At 44.1% G+C, this 20,697-nt stretch overlaps 1 protein-coding gene across 1 annotated transcript in view; it reads left to right on the top strand.

Moving 5' to 3' along the window:
- The window catches only part of LOC311343265 (fibrosin-1-like protein), a gene marked incomplete at its 3' end in the record, with an annotated part of 73,739 nt that overhangs the window by 52,184 nt on the left and 858 nt on the right, over positions 1-20,697 (top strand). The window contains exon 2 of the mRNA XM_084468143.1: positions 18,304-18,597. Within this exon, the coding sequence (XP_084324269.1) occupies positions 18,304-18,597 (294 nt within the window). The remainder of the gene's footprint in view (positions 1-18,303; positions 18,598-20,697) is intronic.

Genomic DNA, 20,697 nt, shown 5'->3' with positions numbered 1-20,697 from the left:
ATGCATGCAACTTGTTATAAGGGTTCGTAAACATGACCGGAACGACAAAGCGGCAGGCAGGCTGGCAATACAGAGTGGCAGTCTCTCTCTCTCTCTCTCTCTTTCTCTCTCTCTCTCTCTATCTCTCTCTCTCTCTCTCTTTCTCTTTCTCTTTTCTCTCTTTCTCTTTATTTAAATATACATGTAAAGAAACATATAATATATATATATATAGATATAGATATATATCTATATATAATATAGACATATATTATATATTGCCTGAAACCATTATGCACATCCGTAATTAGAGGGCTGTCACCCCAGCCGGTACAGGCAGCCTTGACTTTGGGTGGGCGTGCGGGATCCTTAACCCTCTCTCTCTTTATCTTTAACCCACTCTCTCTCTATCTTTAACCCGCATGGTGAGGTGCCAAGACCTGCGTTACTCATTATGGATGTCTCACAGCCAGCTCAACCATAACCACCAGCATGCCACCTCCCACAGCCACCCCCCTCTACCTGTTAAATAGAGGATTATATATAGGGATGGGTTAGGAGGAGACGGCTGCTCAGATCCAGAGGGCTGTCACTTTCTCTCCCTCCATTGTTCTTCTCTTGCCTTCTGTCCCTCAACTCTCTCTCCCCCTCCTGCTCCCGGTCTGATACCTCCTTTTGGCTTTCGCTCTCTCTCTCGCTCTCTCGCGCTCCCCGCCCTCTGTTTCTTTTATTCTCTCTCGCCTCCTCAAATCCCCCCCTTTCCCTCCCTTCTTTTCTTCCTTCCTCCTGTCCGTCCTTCCTTCCTTCCCTCCCTTTCTCTCCCCCCACCCCCCCCCCCCCCTCGTCCTGGTATTGCTGGTGGCATGCTGCCTGCAGGCCGGAGAGAGGTTGGAGGTAATTGTATCGCTGTCAGCTCTCTCAGTTGATGATTTGCCCGTGTAATGATGTTACAGCTTGACCGCTTCTTCCTCAAACATGTATCCTGCTATCCTGGTCAAGGATCTGCGCAGGGGGGCAATGAGAAATGACTGGCAGGCTGCGTGTGTGGGCGTGTGGGTGTCTGTGTGGGTGGCAAATGTGATGATTAAGAGCATTTCCTTGTCATGCTTTGCATCCTGCATCACGTCACAGATGGTTGAAATTCCGTTTTTCCCACAATAACAACCATTTGAAGAGGTTCAATTCTGCTGTATCGTAAATATTATGGAGACATGCAGGTAGGTCGAATAAGAAAATAAATCGAATACGCAAAGGGATTTTACTTGTGGATCTATGACTCAGAAAAGCCAAAGGCAGAATGAACTGCAGCCCAGCATAACTGTGTCGAATAAGGCTTCAGCCTGAAGCTATCAATCCTCCTGTTACACTGACTCTATACTTTATAGACTGCAGAGAATATAAATAAGGTTTGATAAAGTTTAAATAAAGTTTGTCAGACCATATGCACTGAATATGTTTTGTATCTATCTCTAGATATGTGTTTACTATTGCGCACATCTGCCTTGTTTCTAGCTAAAGCGCATGCCTGAACAGAATGGTTCAGCGTACTATTAACTATTTAGAAATTACGCTTTCATCTAAAGCCATTCACAGTGAGTTATTCAATGTTGCACACAACTTTTGAACACCCTGCTTCCCAACAAAGTATTTTTCCGTTCTTCTGTCCAACATGACACTACTGCGTCACACCTTCCGGACCATTCCGGCTTCTAGGTAATGCACGTCATTATTTTCCAATCTGCGACGAGGAGCTGTGCAGTGGAGGGGTGGGGGTGGGGGGGGGGGGGGGGGGGGGGGGGCTCATCATTAGATAGGGAGGTCTCAGGGGTGTGCCCCCTTCTTGCTGTAATTGCATGTGCCACACGAGCACATTACACACTTAACACTGCAGAGCGGGGGCGAGAGGGTGACTGAGCGGGGGGGGGGGGAGGAGGAGGAGGAGGAGGAAGAGAGAGAGAAAGTGGGGGGGGGGGGGGGGGGGAGAAGGAGGGAGAGAGATCTGGGACGGATGCCAAGCCGGAGGAAGGTGAACGTATGAGAGGATAAAGTGTGACCTAGAATGGACTAAAAGCGTATGCGTGTGTGTGTGCGCACGCTCGCCCGCGCCTGTGTGTGTGTGTGTGTGTGTGTGTGTGTGTATGTGCATGTGCTTGTGTGCACGTGTCTGATGAGGGCAGACCACCTCAAGGCAGGAAGCCTGGACGTCAGGTGAATAAGAAGTGGCGAAGGATTCGGTTTAAGTGGACGGAGAACAGAGGAGATGTGCTGTTGATGAGACGCAACCTGAAGAGGGAAAAAGCTAGAGCGAGAGGAAGAGTGCGAGCAGACAGTTGAATTAGGCATTAACCACGAGACAGTTTACCGCACTTGAACACAGTGCAGCGTAGATCTAGTGAGGCCGCGCTGGTTTGGAAGGAGGGCTTGTTTTGCTGTTTCTGTCAAGATCTCTTCGTCGCTCTGCGGCAGTTCTCCTCTCCTCCCATTCAACAGGGGCCGCGGCGTGCTCCTCCTGCTGTCAGAAGCCGGCATCATGATTTGTATGTGTTATCAAGGTTTAGATATCACAGTTATCGACACGTATAAGACGTGAAGAAAAAGCATAAATACACATCTCCAGACAGCGTGTCCAGCAGTTATTTCCAATTCCTAACCCTAACCCAGGACTTTTAGCTGGCAGTCACAGCCTGGGCAATGAAACAATAAATGATCGTATTGTGATAGACTTTTGATCGATATCAATATAAAACATGTTCAATATATATCGATAAGAGACTGGACCACCGACTCTAGCAGCTGGGTTTGTTACACAAACACGGTACCATACTTATTTACAATATTTGAGTGCTTTTCATTGTTGTGTCGACATTGGAGTATCTATCAATGAAGAACAGTGGAAGGTCATATTAAGTGTTAACCAGAAGTGTTTAAATCCATCATGGTAATTCCTAGTCTTTTGAAGTCATTCAAATGATCAATAGTAATCGATATCGATCAGTATGATCAAGTTATATCGTGATATGTCTCTCAGCCATATCGCCCAGGCCTAGTCACAACACCCTGTATAGTCAATCTCCTCATAATAAAGAAAGTTTAATGTTGTGGAATAATGTTCCAACAAAGCACAGTTCTTATCCATATAAAGCAGGTAGCTCGTTGGTACTAGATTTACCTGTACACATCCGCCCCTCTCCGCCCCGCTGCCTCTGCACCTCCGCTACTCCTCCTGTCAGCTCCCTGCTGGGGGAACAAAGCCAGGTGCTACCACTTCACCTCACACCTCAGCAGGAAACGCTCCTCTCCACGTCGACAGAAAGGCTTCCGTCTCCTTTTTTTCCCGGCGAGTCAGCAGTGGGATCTGCGCTCGCAGTGTGTTTGTTTGGCTTTGATTCGCCTTCTGTGGAAACCCGGGGGTAAGAGGGAGGTATGAATGACTGGCAGATTTGGAGGCTTTGAGATGCGAAGAGAGATCTGGACCGGTATTCAACTGCTTCTGTGGAATACTTAAGTGGTTCAGGATAATCTGCTCTCTTTATCTAGCTGTTTGGTCTTTGGTGTGTGTGTGTGCTTGTGTGCGTGCGTGTGCGCGCGTGCGCATGCGTGGCACCCCTCTCATTGCAAACCTCTAGAGGAAGAATCTGACAGATTGATTTGTTGACACTGTCAAATCATCACAAGATGACACATGAGACATTTATAGAGCCTTCTTTCTGCCTCAGCCAATGGGAGAAGAGCAGGAACATGGCTTTCATTAGCCCCTATCACACATGCAGTCTCTCTTACATTTCCGGACCACTGCCCGTACGGCCGTGTTGTGAACGACAGTCACATCGCCGGTGGAGGAACGTTAAGGGTCACGTCGTCGGACTCTTCACCTAGAGCGTGCGAACCAATCACAAGACTCCACTGAGGACGTTTGTGAAAACGGCGACTGTTTATCTAAACGCGCCAGTGCTTATCGGGTTATCTGATAGTAATATCAATACAGCTTCTTATGTTTGCAAACAAACTCCTTCTTTTTTTTTTGCTGGACAGGTTCAGCAATAGGGAGCTACTCTCAGTCTGCAAGTTTAATGGCAGCTGGCATCCATAAGTGTAGAGTTACCCCACCAATCTCAAGCCTCTATTCACACTCCGCTAAGGACTTATATTAAATCAGGGGCGGCTTATCCTAACGTGCCGATGCTTTTCGGGTGATCCGATGGTAACATCAGTACAGCTTCTTGCGGATGCAAACAAGCTCCTTTTTTTCAATCATTTCAGAAAACTGGACATGTTCCGAACATAAGGGAGCTCCTCTCAGTGTTGCTATGCCATGTGTGAGCTGGTGCCAGACCAGAAACGTTCCTCAACGTAGCTGCGTGTGCGACTGGTTTCTGCAATGTTATCCTAGTCGTTTACCTGGAAGCCGTGTGTGACAGGGGCTTCATCGGAGTGAGAGGGAGGGGGATACAGAGAAGAGGATGAGACACTTACAGGCCACCAGGCCAGCTGCTCTGTACCGCGGCGTTGGGGGGCGGAGGCAGGGAGCTTCCTCTCACAGCGAGTGGCTGGTCCACACCCTGCATCACTTCCTCCACCATCAGTTGGCCATCCAATCAGCCAGCCAGCCAGTAAGGCAGAAGATCATCCAGCCAGCCAGCCAACCAGCCAGCCAGGCAATCAGTCATTCGGCCAGCCAGTCAGCCAGCCAACCAGCCGGTCAGACAGCCAGTCAAACAGCCAACCAGCCAGTCAGCCAGCCAGGCAATCAGTCAGTCGGCCAGCCAGTCAGCCAGCTAGTCAGCCAGCCAGTCAGCCAGCCATTCAGCCAGCCAGTCGGCCAGCCAACCAACCAGTCAGCCAGCTACTCAGACAGCCAGCCAGCCTGCCAGTCAGCAAGCTCATGACGCGTGGCCCCAGCAACAGAGCCAGTGCCACAGGCTGCACACGGATGCACCCAGCTCCCCTAATGGGCCCAAACACTGAAGACCTAAGACAATTTAAAACTGCTTGAGACTATAAATAGCTGCCCTAACTTAGTTAAAGGACCCTTCTGCGGCTTCATCACCGCTCTTTTCATTGCTGCCTGCGTTGTTGCTGAATGCGTACTCAACCATTTTCAGCTGTGGGTTGTTTCACATATTTCTTGAAAAAGTGAATCAAATTTACACCTGAACGGGAAAACTAGAAAAACGCTTTCATGACGAATCCTATTGAATTGTGCGTACTGCGGGGTACATCCATGGAGTGCTGGAACTAACATCACATCTCTCTACCTGTATTGGCAACTGCAACCCCCCCCCCCCCCGCCCCTCCAGCTGTGATTGGCCAGATGGTGTCGCCATGGTAGCCAGTTCATCCCTCAAACACATTGGCTAAATTAGGAGCGACACACATGTGTGCGGTCGTGCACCCGTCGGGGCATAGTTGTCCACTTATACCTAAACACACACTACGCAGGAAGACACACACGCTCAATCATGCATGGAAACACGCACACACGCGCACACACACACACACACGCCTTTAAACATGCATCACACACACACTCACAATCATAGCTACATAGCTAATTAACTAATATTCTACTCAATAAATACACATTTAATCTAAAAGGAAGCAGATGTTTATTCTATCTTTTCATGTAGACCAGTAAACTATAACCAGAATGTTTTTTTTTACCCATTCTGAACCAGATTTTCTGCTATTATAAACCAACTGTCTGGTGTCTCCAAAAATAATTGATGGGCATTTTTCAAATTCTGTTGTATCCGCTGCATAAATAGCATTTTTTTGCTTTTTCTCTATTTTTTGGTTGAGTAAATCAGTTACATATACCTTCTGTCATTCCAAGGCAAGGACATAATGTAATTGTAGACAGTTAGATTATTTATGGCCCGGAAAGTGTAAGCCTATCAGCAGCTAGCACACCATGCAATGTTCTCCAATGAAGACCAGCTAATCTGTTCAGAGATTCTCCACAGAACCCTGCACAAATGTTCCCTGATGCGTCCTGAATACAGCCAGTCTTGCAACACGGTCCTCCATCATGTTAATTCATACGTCTTAGAAACTGTTTTACACATTTTTTTAATTCAACCCAGTCCAGGATTCCAGGTCAACCATGTCCAGGAATATTGCTTTGCTGTAGATATCTCTGAAAATGGCCTGACTGAATAAGCGGCAGAGTGCGGCTTTAGGTTTCAACCTCTTCCAGCTAAAAGAGTCGATGCCTCAGGCCTGAACAGTGCTTTTTTTGAAGGAGAAACCTCAGTCTGACATGCTGTGGGCATTGGGCATAAACTGTATTTTATGAAACCATATATAAGCATGAAAGCAACCCATGAGAAGATGTAATGCTGCACACTTGATAACACACTGGATAATCCAGCAAAGATGTCACTCCAACATATCAGAGTAAGCAATACACTAATACAAAGAGCATACAGTCAAAACTGATTATATTAAGAGAGACCTAAAGATGTCTTCCACATCATTTAATATGAGTCCATTCTCTGCAGTTCTGCTATCTCAATAAACCGTTTATTTGCAACTCTGGTGTTTTGCTAGGCTCTTAGAGTGTAGTGTTGATAAAAAGCTTATTGCCACTTCACTCAAATGCAATTCAAGTCTTTACACTTCCCTGAAGATGTCTAATCTTGCTCCCCCCGCCCAGAAATAAAAACTGTAAAGTTAGTGTTGTTTAAAACACCACCAGTGTTTTTCTTTGTTTTGCCCGCACCAGTGTTAATATCACACAGGGTGAATTGTAAAACTGCATTTATAGAAAAAGGTCTGGTTTTAACGTCCAAAGGCTGTGAAGATTATTTTTATGGCTGCCATAATAGTTTAGTTATTGGGTATTTCTGCCCTGCTTTCTGACAGCACATTTTCTGCTCAGTGTAGCCTCCTTCCCTTTCACATTAGTGTTCGTCTGAAACCTGGCAGATGTGCAGAATAATAACCGTACTAGAGAAATAATTCTCAAAATGAACACTTCTCGTGCGCTTGGCTTCGTCTGCTTGACTGGAGAACAGCTAGTTTGCTTGAATGGCGAACAGCTGGTTTGGTTTCAATTTGGCTATCTGTCTCCGTATCAGAGATGTGCCATGGTCTCATTCCGGGGGGTTCAGCCTCCTGCTGAATGCTCTGCTTTGATCCTGTTCTCTGTAACTTTATTTTCTCCATGTTCCTCCCTTTCATCCCGTCCTCCACCTAACCTTGCTCATCTCGTTCTACGCGCTCTCGCCATGTCTTCCTCCCTTCATCCTCGTGTGTGAGAACCATCTGTCTTTAAGCCCACTCTAAGATCGCATCTCTTCATAGATTCCCTCAATTTGTCTGTTCCCTGCTGGTGTTCTGTCTCTTTGCATCATAGAGATCAGTGGCATCCTTCACCTTGTGGTCGCTTTTTGATTCTACTGAGACTAGCTCTGTTCAATCGACGATTCAATTAATAAAGAGTTAATTTATATGGCACTCTGTGTGGAATTATGCAAAACAAAATATCTTCAAATCAGAATGCCTTCTTGACCGTTGCTTGACCTGCTTGGCCGTCTTTCAGATATTACATGTAGGACTTAATTAGTCGTTGCAAATACAACCCAGTGGAAATTCTCCTTTTCTAATGTAACTGCCCTCTGTTAGTAGTGACATGTTAGGGTGACTTACATCCCTCTGCAGAAACAACTTAATTATGCCTTGACATTAATCATTCATCAGGAGTGAAATCGAAAACATAATGAAAACATTATCCAAACATTATTTTATGTTATTCTATATTACACAAATTACGGGAACTAAATGAGCTATATAATATGGCAACAATTGACTCTTTAGCATTAGGGGTGACGGTGAGGTCATTGTCTGCTTCTGATAACTCACTAAAAGAAATGTCCTCCTTTATCCTGTGTGAACAATGAAACCACTAACAATCTGCAAAGCTCTGTGAAAGACGGTAGATAAAGGCCATGCAGGTAGAACAAGGGAGGAAGAGAATGACGGAGTGCGGAGGCTAAATGTTAAAGGCCAGCCTTATCTGATCTCTGGTGAATGTCCACAGAGTTATGTAGCGGGTTATTGTTTGTGCCTCCTGCGTTAGTCCAAGGTCTCAGTGCATTGTTTCCAGATTAGACTTTATTTATATGATATCACCATGTCAATGTCTTTGAACAACGGTTCGGTCAATATATTGGTCAATACTCACACACTGTTGTAATGAATTTCATTTTGGCTGCAGGCTTAAGGGCAGGTGTTAACAATATTACATTGCATCAGTGTATTGGCCTGCGGCAGATCAGCCCTGGCTAGGATTAACAACTTGATTCTCTAGAGTGCAAAGTTATAACAATAACATTAATCTTAACTTTAACCCTTAACTCCAGCTTAACCCGGACACTTAAACGCGAACCCTAACCTCAACCCTTACCATCTCCCCAACTTAAACCCTGACACCTAAGGCGCTAACCTTAACCCGAAAGAGACAATTGAAGGGTTTCTAAGGAATCCACCTGTCTCTTGCACCTGTGCCTTCAATATCTCCTGCAATATTTGTTTTGTAAGTATACTGCGTGCTTACCCCAAATCTCTGACCCTTGGTCCGCTCATACTCAGAGTGCCTAGAAGACGAGAGTGAGGGGGAATAGGCCTAGGAGCCCGACCAACATGCAGCGGCAGCAGCTCTATTAACAACAGAGGAAAGGATTTGCTTCATTTAATCCTCTCGTGGCGAGGCAATTATGCCACATTGATCACTGTAGAAATGTGTGCTTTCTCTTGTTCATGAGGGCTGATTAGCTGCTTGGCTTACAATGCATTCTCCTTTTTATCCGCGCGCACGCATGCACGCACGCTAGCACACGCACACACACACACACACGCACACACACACAACTTAAAGGCAAATTGGCCTCTGATTATATGTGTTGCCCCCATTCATGTGGGGGCAAGATGAAAGCGTGTGCCGTAAGTTAATTAAAGGTGTGTTTGATATTGCTGACAGAAGCATTAGTTGTGTTTGTTGTGTGGGCGGCTGCGGGGAGGTGTGTGTGTGTGTGTGTGTGTGTGTGTGTGTGTGTGTGTGTGTGTGTGTGTGTGTGTAAGTTTCAGCCCTGCTCTGCTATATTAGCAGATGCGGGGGGGGGCATAAATGGTAACTAGGGGGCACAGTAGTTGTTAAATCAGTGCGGTCTAAATCAGGACAAGACACAGTGATTTAGCAACCCCACCAAAAGCCTGTTAATATGCACAGCAACAGTCGCTCCAGCGGAATGCACATAAATCCACACTAGCCGAGTCGAGAACTACACCACAAATAAAATAAATAATCAAATAAATAGCACAAGCTCAACATTTCTAAAGTGGTGTTGCAAATCTTTCCCGCTCAGCGAATCCAGGAAGGAGGTGTGTGTTGGTTTCTATGTAGTGGTAATTTACTCCCTAGCGTGGGGCTGGCTGGCAAACCACCTCACGGAATGATAGATCGCTGTTAGGGAAAATGAAAAATCTGAGCAGGCGTGGATGTTAAACAACTCTGGCTGTATGAACTCGACACCATCATAAAGGCTTTTATAATGGTTCCCTATGAGGCAGAGCAAGTTTAGGCAATGGAGGGGTAATGCATATTTGACGTGTTTGTGCGCAAGTGCGTGTGCGTGTGCGTGCGTGTGTTTGCTACATTACAAATGAGACAAAACCATACTATATCAATATTTTATTGTAATATACCTTGTTTGGAGAATAGGAGTGCTTAGTTTCAATGACTGTTATGCTTTGATGGGACAGCACTTTTGTATGCAGGGACTAATCAAAAGAGCCAATCAGAAGACAGGCTTGCATCTCTTTGATGAGACTGCCCTCTCCAGCAACTTGCTCATTGATTTGTTCTGTGTCTATTTCTGAATACTAAAGTAGCAACTTCAATAGAAAACAAATGAATAATCACATTGTTAGAGAGGTGGTTGAAATGATCAAAAGATTTGCAGGTGACAACAAAGACAATTCAAATGATTGTGACCAATTTCACCTGTTGCAGTGTTTCCATGGTTGGCACATAGTTTTAATTCCCTATGTGGCTGTTTTGAACCATTTGTAATTGAAATAAACAGCTGCCATCCATCCAGAGGTGCAGTCGTGTGTGTGTGTCCTGCAGAGTAGTTGTTGAATCAGTGCGGTCTAAATCAGGACAAGACAGAGGCCAGCGGTGTCCCCAGTGTCTAACACACTTACACACCCAGAGATGTAGTCGGACATACAGGGGACCCCTCTCCCCTCTCTCTCTCTCTCTCTCTCTCTCTCTCTCTCTCTCTCTCTCTCTCTCTCTCTCTCTCTCTCTCTCTCTGTGTCCATTGCTCTTGCAGGTTTTCTCACTCTCAGCACCGAGGGCTCCATTTGAGAGCCTCCTCCTATATGCCTCCTGGTTTATGCATGCCCCCCCCCCCCACCCCCGTGCTCTCTCTCTCACTCTCAGTCTCTCTGTCTCTCCACCTGGGCTGGTAACAGTGGGAGTTCTCCGTGCAGAATGTGTAAAGGCTCCTCTGGGAGCAGAGTGCCGGAGCAAAGCCATGCGCTTACCACACTGTTGACACGAAACCCCAATGTTGCATTTCCTGCACTCCTTCACACGAATCATCACACGCACTCACACACACACACACACACACACACACACACACACACACACACACACACACACACACACACACACACACACACACACACACACACAAACACGAATGCACGCAGGCACGCTTATTCAATTTGACAAGCGCACACACTATTTTACACAGACACACCACTGCACAAGCATGGGCGCAGAATGATATACACACGCACCCACGCACGCGCACACACACACACACACACACACACACGGCCGCCATGCAATCTGGAACAGTAACAAAGCTCTCCCATGCTGTTGCCACGGTAACATGGCCGGGTCAAACCAGAACCATCTCTCCTGTTACCCCATTACTCCCCCTCTCCCCCCACTCCTTACCATCCTCCACACTTCTCCTCCCTCTCTCCATGCCTGCACACGCAATTGTGCTCTCTATCCTCAATTCCTTCTTTATCTTTTTTTTTACCTGTCTATCTCACTCCGTCCTCCTCCTCCTCCTCCTGCTCTGGCCTCTTCTCTCGCTAGACGCGAGCCCAGTAAAATTCCATTCCAACAGTTATTGACTCAATCCTTCTTTTCCTTGTTTTTTTTTTCCCTCTGCTGTTTGTGAAAAATGAGCAGGATGAAGGTAATCGCTTGGTGCAATTTGCCCAATTATAATTCAACATGCTGAATAAACGGCTAGTGTAAATGTTTATTAGTTGATAACAAAGTAAATGAACAAACAAAACAACAACGCCTGGGGATTGGAGCACTTTTCAGCCCTCTTTTTCGTTTTCTCCCTCTCTTTCTCCTTTATCTCTTTTCTGTCTTCTCTTTCAGTTCATTTCTGTCTCGCAATCTCTATCTCTCTCACTCTTTTTCTCTTTTCCTCTCTCTCTGTCTCGCCATCTCTCTCTCGCCATCTCTCTCTCCCTCGCCATCCCTCTCTCTCTCTGTCTCTCTCTCGCTCTCTTTTTCTGTTTGTTTGTATATATATATATATATATATATATATCTTCTCATGTACAACTCCAGATGGTTGTACCTGATAACCTCTGTTTACAAAGCATATGTGATATGTTTTTGTGTAAGACCTGGTGAATCAACAAGAAATAAACTTTAAATCTTTTGTCAAAATGTTTGTTGATGCCACCACCCTAAGGGTTGACAACATTTTAAAAGATGTACAGGATATCAAAAACAGATTGCAATACTCTTTAAAGGACATGGATGATTTCCACAAAAAGCTCTCTGATAACTCTGCTGCCCTCAGCAAACTATCGAACCAGTGTCTTCTGGTACAACCCTCCATGGACAAAATAAAAAAACAACAACTAATAAATCGGAATATCTTGAAAGTCAGTCGAGGAGAAAGAACATTCTCATTGATGGAGTACCCGAGGAGAGGAGTGAAACATGGCAAGCCACTGAATCTAAAGCAAAACTGCTGGCTGAGAAGCTTGATTTTGACCCGAAACTAATTGAGTGTAATTGATTGAATGTGCACGGCGCAATGGAAAATACAATGAGAAATCCAACAGGCCTAGAACAATTTTCATGGAACTACTGAGATACAAAGATAAGGAAGAAATCCTGAAAAGAGGAAGCAAACTTAAAGGCTCTAAGATCTATGTCGACGAGGAAACGCTCTGAACTGTGGCCACAGCTCAAAGAAGCACGGGACAGGGGAATGGTGGCCTATCTGTGCTATGATCAGCTGATTGTTCACCACCTCGAGTCACAACACCTCGCCCCACTTAAATTGTTGTTATCCCTTTCAAACTCGTTTTGCAGTTTTTATCAGTGATTCACTTATTATGGCAACCGATAACCCAGCAAGGAACAGTGTAGAATTTTCCAACTACCTAGATATTTCTCATTTCTTACATGCTGACCCTAACAGTGACTACATTGACTCTGATAACAAATTAAACTCATGTTACTATTTTACCGAAGACTCTTTAAAATCAGTCTGTGTAGAAAAAAAATAAAAGACTTCAATTCCTTTACACTATTTAATTTAAATGTAAGAAGTTTGCCAAAGCACTTTGAGTCTCTAACTGATTATCTTACATCATTACCCCTTCATTTATTAATATTGAGTTTTACTGAAACTTGGTTAAATGATTCGAAAGTGTCTTTTTATTCTATAAACAGCTATGATCATCTCTATAGCCATAGAAAAGATAGACCAGGGGGTGGTGTATCACTCTACGTGAAAAACTATATTAAATACATCCTGCGACGAGATCTATCAATTGATATTGCCAATACAAATGCTCATGTTGAATCAAACTTCATAGAGGTAATAAATGCACCATGCTTTTCTGGCCATACTGTTATTTGCTGTGTTTACAGACAAACCAAATGGTAATGTTAACTCCTTTGTTAATAATCTGGACAAGCTTTTGAATTCCATTGAGAAAGAAAGGAAGCTGCGTTTCATATTAGGGGATTTTAATATAAATTTACTTCACACCATTTCAGAAAAATTTGTGCACACATTATTTGCTAATGCTTTCCATCCCCTCATATCACAAGCCACTAGAATAACCTCATCAAGTAAATCTATAATTGACAACATCATTACCATCTATACAAATAAAAACAGATTATCTGATATATTAGTTACTGATATATCAGACCATCTTCCAATTTTTACAGCTTATCACTGCAATGAAATAGATCCAGACGTTACCAAAATGTTATTAAGGAATTTCAGGATGTCAAATATAAAAAAGTTTGAGAATTTATCTGTTAATCAATTGGATTCAACTTTGCATATTCTAGTTTTAGCAATGAATTCTTTGGCATTTTCGATGAATCCTTTCCATTTGAAGAACAATCCATCAAGACCAAAACTCACAAATCTTGGCTGACCAGAGAGCTAAAAAAAAACATATAAAAAAAACACAAACTATACAAAAATTACCTGATAAATCCTTCTCCCCTGAATATTAATATTTATTCAAAATACAGAAACAAACTCAACCATACGTTGAGAAAATCAAGAGAAAATATTACCAACAGAAATTGTATACATTTAAAAATGATATGAAAAAGACATGGGCCATCATTAATGAAGTTATCAACAAACCTTCATCTAAAAATAATTCTCAAAGCATATTTTATAATAACGATTCTAGTATTGAGGATCCCACTGCAATTGCAGAAGAATTCAATCATTATTTTGCCAATATTGGTCCCACTTTGGCTGCAAAAATCCCTCAAACACCACTTTATTCTCATGGTACAGAATTTCATTCCAGTCACCCATTATTATTATTTGAAAAAGAAATATGGGATATTGTATCAAGTCTAAAGTGAACAAATGCTTGTTTTGATGATCTCAAAATGAAATTAGTGAAGCTGTGTCTCCCCACTATTGTAAAACCACTGTCATATTTTTAACTGTTCTCTTCAAACAGGTGTAGTACCAGACCAACTGAAATGGGCTAAGTATGGTCTAATATTTAAAAATGGGGATCCATCAATATTTTCAAACTATAGACCAATTTCTTTATTACCTTGCTTCTCCAAAATACTCGAAAAAATTGTATATAATAGATTAAAAGAATAATAGATTAATAATTAATTAATCTTAAAGACAATAACCTATTGTATGATTATCAGTATGGATTCCGTGTCAAACATTCTACCTCTATGGCCCTGGTCCAATTAGTGAACAGAATATCTACAGCTTTAGACAACAAGGAACTCACAATTGGAGTGTTGATTTATCTAAGGCTTTTGACACCGTAGATCTGAATATATTATTGACTAAGCTTCAGGCTCATGGGGTTTCTGGGATTGAGCTTGATTGGTTTAAAAGTTATCTGTTCAACTGGAAACAGTATGTTTGGAATGGCGCTAACTCAACTTACAGTCATCTACAGTGCGGAGTTCCTCAAGGTTCCATACTTGGACCTCTTTTATTCCTTATTTACATAATTGATTTGCATTTAATATCTAAAGAAGCTCTTTTTATTTTGTATGCCGATGACACAAACATTTTCATTACTGATAAAGACGAACACAAGTTGATAGCTCGTATGAATACCATACTTGATCGGTTGGATAACTGGTTCAAATTCAACAAATTATCCCTTAATGGAGAAGTGTGCTTATATGATATTTAAGCCTAAAAATATTATTTTATCTGATCATATCCAGCCCATTTTTTATGGTGAACAATGCACTTGCAAATGTTTCCAGTATAAGTTTTTAGGGTTTTTTATTGATAATAAGCTCAGTTGGAAAAAAAACATGTATCACAGGTGTCCAATAAATTAGCGAGAAACATTGGGGTTATATGACGAGTAAGACCCATGCTGTCAAGAAAAAATGTTATGAATTTATATTACTGCCTTATTTATCCCTTTGTATTCTATGGCAATATAGTATGGGCAAGCACATATAAAACCAGTGTCAATTTGATTTTTTTATTACAGAAAAAAATTGTTAGAACTGTAACCAACTCCAGTTGGAACGCTCATAGTGCTTCACTATTTCAAAGTCTAAAGTTGTTAAGCATATATGATGTTAATACTCTTCAGATTGGCACTTTTGTGTTCCAGTTTTTCAATAATTTACTTCCCTCTTCTTTCAATAGTTTTTTTTTTATAACCAGGTCACAGATCCATAGTCATCAGACCAGATCTGTAGATCTCCTTCACAGTCAATTTTACAGAACAAATCTTGGCCAGTTTTCAATGAGGCATAGAGGCCCAGTCATTTGGAACAGTCTTCCTGTTACACTCCGAAAACATCTCATCTTTAGTTACTTTCAAAAAAACATCTTAAAAATGATCTCATTTTAAAAGCTTACGATAATTCATTAACATATTGACTGTGTTATATTGTATTTTTGCTTGTCAGTTATTTCTTTATTTTGATTTTTGAACATAAATACTTAAATTGCGCTTGCATTTTACATTTGAAACATGATTTTATAGTTGTTTTTGTTTTAGTCTTTTTTTAATTTAAATTTTTTTTGTTCGTTCTTTATTTCTTTACCTTATTGTAATTTAATGTTAGGTGGGCGTCCTTTATAAGCCCTCTGGGGTTTCTTTTGTCCCACCCGTGCATTTATGTATATCTATGTGCATCTTTTTTTTTGTTATTTTAATCTTGTTTATCTTGCACAAAGAAATAAAACTAAACTAAACTATGTGTGTTTACGTGTTCATAAACAATGCACCAGTTTGTGTGGTGCTAGAGAGGGAACATGTGTTTGCTGATCATTACTATGTTAGATTTCAAGGGCTGATTTCCATTTCCCTTGATGCACAGATCTATCTTTAGGTACATCCTCCATATTCACAGAAGCGTAGCTGCTACAAAACCAAGAAACACTTATTGTTCATAAGTGTGTGTGTGTGTGTGTGTGTGTGTGTGTGTGTGTGTGTGTGTGTGTGTGTGTGTGTGTGTGTGTGTGTATGTGTGTGTGTGTGTGTGTGTGTGTGTGTGTGTGTGTGAACGTGTTTCAAATACAGAACCAGAGCATGATACACATACCGTGCATCTCAGTTCATTGAGTTTACAGCATGCGTTGGAGATCCCTCTTAATTGCTGGTGCAATATGCTTAACTGTTGATGTGTTCAGGGTATGGAGAAAGGGAGACATCCTTGTTTAGTGGAGTGGGGGGGGTGGGGGATGCTAGCAGGAGGGATGCTAGCAGGATGCTACCTGCTGGTTGCACTGTGTAATTGATCCCACAGCTTACCGGGTTTGTTTTCTTAGCACACACCCATATTAATTAGGAAGCATAAGTGGAGGGGGGGGGGGGGAAGGGGTAGATCACTCACTCTGAGCTGGCAATCCATTGTGAAGGTGGATGACTACTGATGCTGTTGTTGGCATGACGGTTCCCATCGAGAGGGAAACACCTGAGAGAGAGAGAGAGAGCAAGAGAGAGAGAGAGAGAGAGAGACTGCCGCTCCGTGTTGCCAGCGTGTTGTCGCTTTGTCCCCGTAATGGCGCTTCAGAGATGGGCCGTCTGGGTAATGAATCGTATGACAAGTAGCCTGCCAGTGCTGCCCTCATGAGAAATGAATGTGTTGCTTCAGAGGGGCCAGGGACGAGGCTGGGACCTGCATGCGATGCCAGCCAGTAATGCAGTCGACGCGCTAGCCCTTAGCGCTGGGTTATGCATGCACACAAACTCAGACATGGTAGTGTCATGGTTGTCGACGTAAGACTGAGAGGGAACACGCAACAAGGTAGTTAATTTAAGATCGGGGTTGTTGTTGTGGCTCGCTCCATTGAAAAGAGAATCAGTCCTGAGCCATTGTTGAAATAGGGGCATGTGTTAGCAGTTATCTGGCTAATGTTCTAGCCATCTGCTAAGCCCTTCTCCTCAGAGGCAATCATTTGATTATTCAGAAGCGGCGCGCCACAGGGCTGAGGCAGGCCTGAGCCGAGTCGCCAAGCTAGCAGACAGGGCTAACCTGCCGCTAGCTGATGCTAGCAGGGACCACTTTGGCCGTGGCTATCCCTCTTCTGTGACTTCCGATTGGGGGGGCTCATCACAAGTACCAGTGTCTGATTTACTACACAAACAATGACAACAACAACAACAACAACAACAGGCAGATGGAGACAAGGACGAACGCAATCGCATCATCACACACACAGATTTTATTGCAGCTATATTAAACCCAAAGAGAGACTTTGCCAGATGGTGTGTGTGTGTGTGTACGTGTGCATGTGTGCGCGTGTTTGAACGCGTGTGTGTGAGTTTAGTCGAGTATGTGAAGGGGGGGTGTAGTCACATATCAAACCAACCGATATTATTACACAACAAATAAATATTTTTCTTGCTCATACTGCAGAAAAACCAACAGTGACTTAATGTGATAGCGGGCGGACAGCTATGTTTGATATTCCAGCGAATAAACAGCGGCTCTAGGAAGGCTGCAATCGCGTCGTGAAGGGGGTGATTAGTTAAAGGGGAGGATTGCTTGGAAATGCTGTAAGAGGAGCTGTGGGCTGACGACAATGGCTGAGAGAGCAGCACTTAATACTATAAGCTCTTCATATCTGTGCCGTAAAGTGATTATGGGCTCCACTAAGGCATTGTTTCGCCGTTGACAGGATCAAACAGAGAGAGTTACAGAGTTAGCTTGGCTCTCTGTTTTCTGTTTCATGTTCTTTTTCTTTTCGTTTGCTTCTGTGTAAATCAAAAGCACTATTATCCAGCACTCGTCTTAAGGGTCTAATCAGACTTCATTTGCATGCATTTAGGAGACGCTTCTATCCAAAGAGACTTGCATAGAATACAGAGACACGAGTGGACCTGGTTAGACAATTCCACCCCCACCCCCACTTTAAACTACATTTTGCTCAGGTACGCAGATGCTTATGCCAACATAATTCAGATGAGTGTGCGTCTAAAAGAGGGAAGATGTATCGACAATGACAATTGTGGAAATCGGACACCTAATATTGTAGTACATTTATACGTGTGTGTGTGTGTGTGCGTGTGCAGGTGCGCCTGTGTGCGTGTGGATCTGGCGTTGACTTCTGCTTGACAAAGTACAGCCAATATGTCTGATGTAATTCTGCCTACATGCATGTGTCACATGGTCACACTGCGTGCTGGTAGACAAGCGCGCGTACGTTCTAACGCAAACTGAGCTAGAGATCTGTTTGCGCCAACGAACAGAGCCTAACATTCCTCCTCTCTCTCTCTCTCTCTCTCTCTTTCTCTCTCTCTCTCTCTCTCTCTCTCTCTCTCCTCCAGAAGAAGACGGGAGCGGTGAAGATGCAGGACAAGAAGCAGCGGTGGAAGGAGAAGAAGCCCTCCAAGCGGCAGCGCGAGGCGGAGGCGCGGGGCCTGGAGCAGGAGGAGGCGGTGGGGCCGCGGGTGGAGCAGATGGAGACGGAGGTCCGGCGGGAGGTGGAGGGGGAGGAGGAGAACCTGGTGCCGGCCGCCATGGACCCCCTGGAGAAGGACTTCCTGGCCCACGCCCAGCGGGAGCAGACCAGGGTGAACGAGCGGCTGCTGAAGAGGACCTACTCCAAGAAGAACAAGACGGTCAGTGGTCACCCCGGCCCTTTTCCTAACTCCCCCCCGCCACGGTGGTTTTCTTTGACCTATTTGCGTGTCGTTGCGTCAGTGTTTTGGTTACAGTCGGATGGCTGACGTCCACGTTGCGTGGGCGTCTTAGTGAGTCCTCCGGAGATGATGATGTCTTTTGTCAGCAGCTATTTTGATGTCACGCATCGTACAGTAACGTTGTTGTTTTTTCTGCTCTTGGCTTATTTTAAGTCTTGGGTCTTACTCCCACTTACTATTGACGCAGTCAGTACGTGTTTTGTGCTGTTCAGTGCTGTACATGTTCAGTCAGTCTTCTTCTCGTAGTGCCCGTCGTAGTTTGTGTCACACATTGTTGTGTAAGCGTAGTTCTTTGGCGGTTATACTTTCACTGGTACTCTTGTACGTGTCAATACAAGCAGTGACCTTTTGCATTCCTGACTGATGTTTGACCTTTGACATATGGCTGTGTGCATTAACCCACATTTGCTTCCACTGTGACCTTTAAGTGGTTACTTCGATGTTGCTGTTTGTCAGAGGTGGTGCCTCTGGCGTTTCTTTTTCCTTTTCTTGATCTCAGGAAATGTATTTTTTTTTTTTCATAGGGTCTCTCTTAGTAGTAGTGTATGCTCCTCCTTGCTTTTTTTCATCAACTGTAAATTGTGATTGCTATGTTGGGGTTTTTGCTGAGCCTACATAACAGCATTTGCTCTATCTGCAAACCCCCCCCCCCCTCCAATCCCCACACACACACACATACACACACACACACACACACACACACACACACACACACACACACACACACACACACTTCAGCCACTCACACCCCCACCATTAGACAGAGTGCTGGAGTCCAGTGAGTCTGGCATAGTGAATCAGTCCATTTATCTACCAGCAGTTTGTTTAAAAGGACGGATATCTTAATACTCCACACCCCGGGGCACGCGTACACCACCATCCTGCTGAGAATGAGAAGAGATGAGTGTGTGGGTGGGTGTGTGCGTGTGTGCTTTTGTATGTGCGTGTGCCCGTGTAAATATGTCTCCAATCTAACATAGTTTTGTTTTGTATTTTTTAATTGCCTTTCTAATAGTTGTTTTTGCTAAGTGCTCCAATTAAAATGCAAACGCTTCAGATAAAAGCGAGTTCCACACTCACTTAGTATCGGACGATCCAGAACCACGATGGGATCCGCGAGTACTTTGCACAGATGTTCCTGTAGATGTTTCAAAAACCAGGAAATCTACATTATTATCAACATTATGATGACGTTATAGCGTTTTATTGTGCAGCTCTTTAAAAAAAGAAATCTCTTCCAACGGGGATGTCCTCTGGCACCGCCCGGAGCGGTGCGCAGGCACACAGCGCCCTCCCCCCGGGGGGGCCCGCCTTCTGCCTGAGAGATGCTCTGGACATAAATCCAGCTGCAGCGTTCCGACCTCTGACCTCACCTGTATCACCTCTGTCCTGCGAGGAGGCAGCGGCAGTTAACAGGATACTGCCGGAGACATCAAAGCCAGGCGGGGTGAAGAAAAGCCTTTCCCCGCCGTCGTATTCCCCCCCCCCCCCCCGTCCGGGCCGCGTGCGCTCCATCCATCAAGTCCCTGACACCTGAGCTATCTCTTCAATCTTCTTGTAGCTGCTTAATGCAAGTTCACGGCGACGGTTCCCGGTGGCACGACCCCTCTAGTGGTGGGTTCAGCTCCGACCTCGGTCCGATGCTACACGTCAAGCTCACTCTTCTTCCACCCACTGTTCACAGTCTCTCGTCACTGTCCTGTCCGTAAATAGAGGACAGAAGGCCGTCCAAATAGGGAGACCGATACAAGTGGATTATCGCTGCACCCTTTGTAGCTTTAATGTAAATCCAGAGCTTAGAAAACCAAAGGGGAGGAAGAAGACAGGAAGGGGAGGATCTGTTTCCATATCTCGCGCCCCTGGAGCTGCTGTTCCATCATAACATGACCACATTACATTCCATGTGGTTGTCACACACACATGCGCACGCGCACACACACACACACCACACAAACAAACACACAGTATATCCATTATACAGCACATGCTTTCACATGCATTCCATATGTTGGTGCAGCC

Source organism: Micromesistius poutassou, assembly GCF_964030765.1.
Source record: "Micromesistius poutassou genome assembly, chromosome: 5".
NCBI lineage: Eukaryota > Metazoa > Chordata > Actinopteri > Gadiformes > Gadidae > Micromesistius > Micromesistius poutassou.
Note: the sequence above shows the minus strand (reverse complement) of the source record. Positions and strands in the feature narration are given on the sequence as shown.